Source organism: Saprolegnia diclina (genome assembly GCF_000281045.1).
Source record: "Saprolegnia diclina VS20 unplaced genomic scaffold supercont1.40, whole genome shotgun sequence".
Lineage (NCBI taxonomy): Eukaryota > Oomycota > Saprolegniomycetes > Saprolegniales > Saprolegniaceae > Saprolegnia > Saprolegnia diclina.
Genome location: NW_008246107.1, coordinates 70,372 through 76,648, shown reverse-complemented (window position 1 = coordinate 76,648; position 6,277 = coordinate 70,372). Strand labels below are relative to the sequence as shown.

The window sequence follows — 6,277 nt, the reverse complement described above, 5'->3', positions numbered from 1 at the left end:
GAGTGGCTTGGCTGGCCGCTCGGGAGGGCCCAGGCGCGCGAGGTCATTGACGCATACACGACGTCGCCAGGCGTTGCGGTCGTGCCGGCGGCGCACCTCTCGATCCAGAGCGCCGACTGGCATCACGCCTTGGACATGGCCCACCAGTCCATCCAGATGATGTATTCGCTGCAAGCATCTCTCTCGCTGCAGCTGTCGCACTTGCTGCTCGATGCGACTGGCGTTGCGCCAACGTTGTTGCCGCCACGTGCAAACAGCGTTGGCACCGTCGCCTTCCTGCTCCCGTCCATGTTTACGGGCGGCGAGATGGTCCTATCGAACGACAACGCCACGCATATGTGGCAGCACGACTCACATCTCACGCGGCTGCACTGTCTGATCCACGCCGCGTCGACGGTCGTCACGGTTCATCCCATCACGAGCGGGCGGCGCGCGCTTTTGGTCTACGACCTCGTAGACACGTCGCCGTCGACGCGCTTCGAGGACGCGGTGGCCAAGCTCGCGGCGGCGGCGCGCGTGACGCCTCGGCCATTTCACTTTGCGAGTCTTCGCTTGTCAGTACCAAACCCGACGTTGGCCTACGACCAGCTCACGCATGGCGACAAGCACGTGGTGCAGGCGCTGCTTCAGTCCGGCGCGTACGACGTGGTGCTTGCCGAGCATGAGAAATACGCCGACCTCTTCAACGACGGCGACACGGGGTACGCTGCGACGATCCGGCGCTTCCAGGAGGTGCCCGGTGCGGCGCTGCCCGACGTCGTCGCGGACCGCACGCACTACCTCTCGGCCGAAGCCCTTCTCTTGGAGAAGGCCGACCCGCGCCAGGACAGCTACAGCGGGCCCCGGTACTCGCTCTTCTTCTGGCCGAAATGCGCTCGCATTCTCGTCGTCGACCTCGAGACCGGCGTCCACGCGCTCCAGGACAGCGTCCGCAACCGTTCGGATGAAAATACGCTTCTCGGTCAACCGTCGATGACGGCTCTTCTCGATGCTCTCTTGGTCCGGTTCAACGACCGCACCGAGCCCGAGGTCGGTGCGTCGTACGGCCAAAGCCTCTGCGTCTTGTGCGACGTGCTCATTGCGCTGCGAGAGACTGCTACGGTCCAATACCTTGTGCGCGACATTGCTCGGTACACCAAGGACGCCGACTCGTTCACAGGCGTCGCGTGCGCCATTTCGAAGCTGATCGCCTCTTTTGGCTGGGAAACACTCTCGGTCTCGCTGCACGCCATGCTGCGCCGCTGGAGCAAGAGCGCGCGCGGCCTCCACTTGTGCTACCGCCTCGTCGCCAACTTGGCCGGCGCCGCCGAGTCGCCGATCTGCGCGCCCATGTCGCAGCCGTTCGCGGTCGAGTGCATCGTGTCGCTTTGGTCGCAACTTGCGGCCGAGGTCGAGGATGTCATCCAGCCATGCGGTACGGTCATCGTGGAAGACGGCTGCATGGACGACAGCTGCGCCGCGGAGGCGCCCCGTGCTATCTTCCAGTACACCTTGTTTCTGCAGTTGTACGTGGCCCGCCCAGAGCTCCTGCGCCAGCGCTGGCTCTACAACCGCCTGCCGGACTCTGTCGTGGCCCACATTGCGTCGTATCTCGGGCCACCCGTGTCGCTGGCCGAGATGCAAGGCATGGATATCTTCGAGCCTGTGCTCGACATGACACCGGGTGTGGCGGCAGCGATGCGCCTTGGGCTGGACCCTCGCGCCAACATGGGCTTCATCAACGACATCCTCGACGCGTACCTGCATGGCACCGACCCTGACCTCGAGGACAACGTCCACTTTGACCGGCAGCTCGTGTCGTCGCTGTTGGTGGTCGCCGCCGTCGGCCACCGGTTCACGGCCGTGCTGGACCAGCTTACATTTGATCGGCACTTGGCGCTTGCTCCGTCGATTCTCGGGTTCGTGCAGCTCTGGCCCGAGATTGCCTCGCCCGCCATTCGCCAACAGTGCTCGGAGCTGCTGCTGGACGCGGCGGGCGACAGTATCGTCGCCAACCAAGGCCGGATCGGTCGGTCCCGGCCCTGGCCCGTGCTCAACGCAGTCTCGGCGCTGACATATTTTGCCCAGTTTGACCGCGTCCACTTGATGACGTTCATGGCCACGTGGCTTGCGGCGCTGGGGCGCGACGCCATTCGAACGACGCTCGGCGATGTCGTGATCGAGTTGCAAGCGCTGGTGCCGTCTGAGGCGCGCTTGCTCTCGCGACTCGCGCGCGTCTACTTGGCAGACGTCGCCAACGCGCCCTCTGTGCAGCGTCTCACCGACTATGCGCTTCTCAACATTGCTGTGCCGGCGTGCTGCGACCATTGCCGCGACTTTGAGCGGTACCTCAAGGACCCCGTGCGCGTCACGTTTGCCGTTGGCGACTGGAACGCGTGCGACCGCATGCTCAAGCGGGTGCGTCGTCATCCGCTGCAGTTGCAGCTGCAGCACACCACGTCGCCACGTCATGACGACAATTTCGAGCTCGAGCACGACTTGGAGTACGACGAGGTCGTCGACGCGGCGTTCGTATGCAAGGTGCGTCAGCCAGGACAAGTCACGGCCTCGGCGCTGCGCGACCACTTTGCCCGCCAGCGCGACGCCACCGAGCTTACGCAAAAGACACAGCGCATCACCGCCATTCGTGACGCGGCGATGGCCTCCATGATGGGCTCCGACGGATCCACCACGTACGACTGGTAGATTGTCAACACTAAAATATTATTGTGTAAATGCCAATCTCGCCGCGCTGGCGACGTTGCTGGAGGCGCACCAGGCTTGGCGCGGCCGAAGCGTGCCATCTACTCTCAAGCCCTATCACGTGAACGACCGGGACTCGCGCAACAAAAGCCAACGCACTACCTCCGCTGCGGTGCGCAGGCTTTTCTGGGCCGACGCTCTGTCGTCGCGCGCTTAGTAGCAGTGTTGCTATGCGACATGACGTCAGTGGCAAAATGACAAACTCAAAACTCAAAAAATCACGAGTCTCAGTCTTAAAGACCTCGTCGGATGCAGAGTCTTCATGTAACAAGGTAAGCCCCCGACTACCACGATCGCTCCCGAACGGGTGGGTCACTGTGCACCGTCACCGACGCCGTGTCGTCTTGTCTTCAGTTTCGTTCGTCTTGCATCCATATCAGTCCAAGTCCCATCATCCTCTGCGCCTTTGCACGTTGCTTCGGCTTGCCACGTTGAAGTATGCCCTTAGTCTAGTTCATCGTATCCAGCATAGTCAGTCGAGGTTAGTCTTCTGCCGTATTTCTTTCCAACGATCACATTCAGTTTTGCCTTCTCTCGACCACCGGGTCTTGGCGACGTCCAAGAGCCACTCGTTACATTTGGTGGCACTCGTTGGTTGCGTTCCATCGAGCGCTGCTGGTTGAGACGAGGCGCATCATGAGCGACGCGGCGACGACGGTCGTCGAACTCGCGGAGGACGCGCGAGCTGTGTGCGAGGCCGGTAATCTTGGAGGCGGGCTCCCAAGACGCATGTTCGTAGCTTTCGCCGTGCCAGGCGACGAGGTAATGATGCTCGCTTGGCGCACGTCTTCATCGAGGATGGCTTCGACCAAGAGCATCGGGTTGCCATCTTCATCGAGCATCGTGGGCACTGCCTTGGGAATCGACGCATGATGAAGCGATCCTTGGCGAGCTTGAGACGGTCGACGTTGAAGACGGGATGCAGGCGACCAACGTCGACCGTCTCAAGCTCGCCAAGGACACGCCCGATCGCTTCATCACGCGTCGATTCCCAAGGCAGTGCCCACGATGCTCGATGAAGATGGCAACCCGATGCTCTTGGTCGAAGCCATCCTCGATGAAGACGTGCGCCAAGCGAGCATCATTACCTCGTCGCCTGGCACGGCGAAAGCTACGAACATGCGTCTTGGGAGCCCGCCTCCAAGATTACCGGCCTCGCACACAGCTCGCGCGTCCTCCACGAGTTCGATGACCGTCGTCGCCGCGTCGCTCATGATGCGCCTCGTCTCAACCAGCAGCGCTCGATGGAACGCAACCAACAAGTGCCGTCTCATGCGCCTCGCGCTTGAGCTTCGTCGCCTGCAGTCGCTACGGCTACTGCCTCCTTTGCGGCCGCCACTCGTGCTTCCACTTGCGGCCCATTCACGCACAACGCGCCGTTGCCTCGTACCCCGGCTCCACCGCGTGCCGACAGCTTGCGCCAACGCCCGCCGCGTCGCACGCTGCACAACGTCCATTCGGTGTCTTTGCAGCGATCGTCGTCCGGTTTGCTCACGCCTCGTCCCATGCCCTTAGTCTAGTTCATCGTATCCAGCATAGTCAGTCTAGGTTAGTCTTTTGTCGTACTAGTATTTCTTTCCAATGATCACTTTCACTGTTCCAATGATCACTTTCACTGTTGCCTTCTCCCGACCACCGGGTCTTGTCCAAGGCTTACGCTTCCTCATCACGTGCAGTAGCAGTGCCTCAACGGCGCCGTCCAAAAGCCACTCGTTACACTTCAACTCCAAAGTCATTCGTTTCTGGCTCGAGAGGAAGCCCCCTCCGACCATGTCTGCCCTTCTTGCACCTTGGTTTGGTCGAGCGCGACGATGCAACGAGACCGGCGCGCACGATATGGTAGCTGTATCGATGCTCCTCACGTGTCCCTTGATCTATGGTTAGCAACCGCAACGACCATGGAGCGACAGTGCTACGACCGTCTACGCGAGGCAGTGCATCTCGTGCATGCGGTTCGCGACGTGCGTCAACACTTTGGCAATTTGGACAAGGCGATGGTCGTCGGGTTTGCAGTCGCAGAGCGCGAGGAGCGTTTGGGAAACCATGATTTCACTCTGATGGCGGGCGTGGACGTCCGTCTCGTGCCACGGACCACTGTAGACGTGAGTCGCGACTGTGGTGTGGAGCATTCCCTCCACGCTTCACGAAAGAGCTGGCCGACCCGTTTGAGGTCGAGGTATAAAAACGCGTCAAAGTCGCTGAGGACGATGGCCCGAATGGCAAAGGCACTCGGAAGGCGCGTGGCGTCCACGTCGTCCGGCAACATTGTCCGTGTCACGTAGCGATACGCCTTGCTCACGTGCGCGGGCTTGGTCGGTTCGAGCTTCTTCCGAGACGTGTTGTGCGGCGTCGACGCCCTCTGCGCCGCACTGCGGTGGTCCATGCGGTCGCGCAGCGCGCCTTTGGCAACGTACTCTTCGTGGTCGTCGCAAATGCCGGCCGCCATGGTCGCGGTCGTATACGGGTTGTAGCCCCACGCGAGCAAATATGCTTTTAGAATATTGCCACGGGCGGTAGGGCGGCCGCCGACCCACACCGACTTGCCGCGCTCGTACATGGTGACCAAGTTGTCGAGGTCTCTGTTCGGTGGGATCTTGTCGAGGACGCGGAGCGCGTTGTAAAAGTGGAGTATCGTACGCGCTTGGCCAATGTCATCGATCGCCGTCAAGCCCAAGGTGAACGTAATGTCCATATTCATCGAGAGAAGAACTTGGCCCGCCATGTACGGGTTGAACCACGCGCGGTCGACTTCCTTTTGGCTAAAGTACTTGTTGGCCGACGTTATGCGTCGGATGTCGTCAAACCAGCCAAGGACCACCTTGACGTTGTGCATGGTCGGCGCTGCCACGAGTAGACCGTCCACAATGCCACGATCGGCTTGCATCTGGGTGGCGTGGCGGTCGATCGTCCAACGCGTGTCGTCGACGACCTTGGCGCAGTGGATCCTATCACTTGGCGCGCCTTGCGTAGACAAGATGCTCACCAAAAGCGCATTGCAGGCAAAGAGAAGGGCCACCGAGATGTCCTTGGACGCGACATACGCCCGAAGAAGCTCGAGAAACGGGCTCGTCGACGGGCCGTGGGCAGTCATCAAGGGGTTGGGGACGCGCACGTGGAACGTGAGCAGCGGCAAAATGTGACCAAAAAACGTTTGGTGCAAGTCCCACAGCGATGACGCGAGCTCGTGCGGCTCGGCCCAGCTACGGCCAAACTGCCCGTCCGCCAGGATGACGCGCCAATTGGGTGCAATGCACTCGTGCACGCCGACCAACCTGTCCTGGAGGAGCGTGAGGCTAGCATCCAGTGCCCTCGGTTCCATGAAGACGACAGGGAAGAGCGCACACGTAAACTGGGCACGGACGCTGGCGTGGAAGCGCGACGCCGCGGCCGCCGACGTCTTGAGCGTTTTGGCGATCACGCGCTCGGCATCGGGACGGAGACGCTCGATGCTCACCCGCTTGGCCAACACCACGAGCTCGACCGCGGTGCCAAGTGTGAGACCGTCGTGCTCGGACACGAGGTCGATGAGAAACTC

The 6,277-nt window shown here is 61.3% G+C and overlaps 2 protein-coding genes across 2 annotated transcripts; one reads left to right on the top strand and one right to left on the bottom strand.

Moving 5' to 3' along the window:
- SDRG_11200 (hypothetical protein) lies at positions 1–2,980 on the top strand. Its single transcript, XM_008617230.1, has one exon. The coding sequence runs from the start codon at positions 136–138 to the stop codon at positions 2,683–2,685; it is 2,550 nt and encodes an 849-aa protein (XP_008615452.1). The 5' UTR covers positions 1–135; the 3' UTR covers positions 2,686–2,980.
- Positions 2,981–4,664: 1,684 nt separating this feature from the next.
- On the bottom strand, positions 4,665–6,061 carry SDRG_11199 (hypothetical protein; the record flags this gene model as incomplete). Its single annotated transcript, XM_008617229.1, has 2 exons — positions 4,665–4,836; positions 4,881–6,061. The coding sequence occupies 2 exons, from the start codon at positions 6,059–6,061 to the stop codon at positions 4,665–4,667; spliced, it is 1,353 nt and encodes a 450-aa protein (XP_008615451.1).
- Between the last annotated feature and the right edge of the window lie 216 nt (positions 6,062–6,277).

What these genes read in the sequence shown, in the direction of transcription:
- SDRG_11200 (XM_008617230.1), top strand. Translation starts at nt 136, where the DNA reads ATGGCCCACCAGTCCATCCAGATGATGTATTCGCTGCAAGCATCTCTC.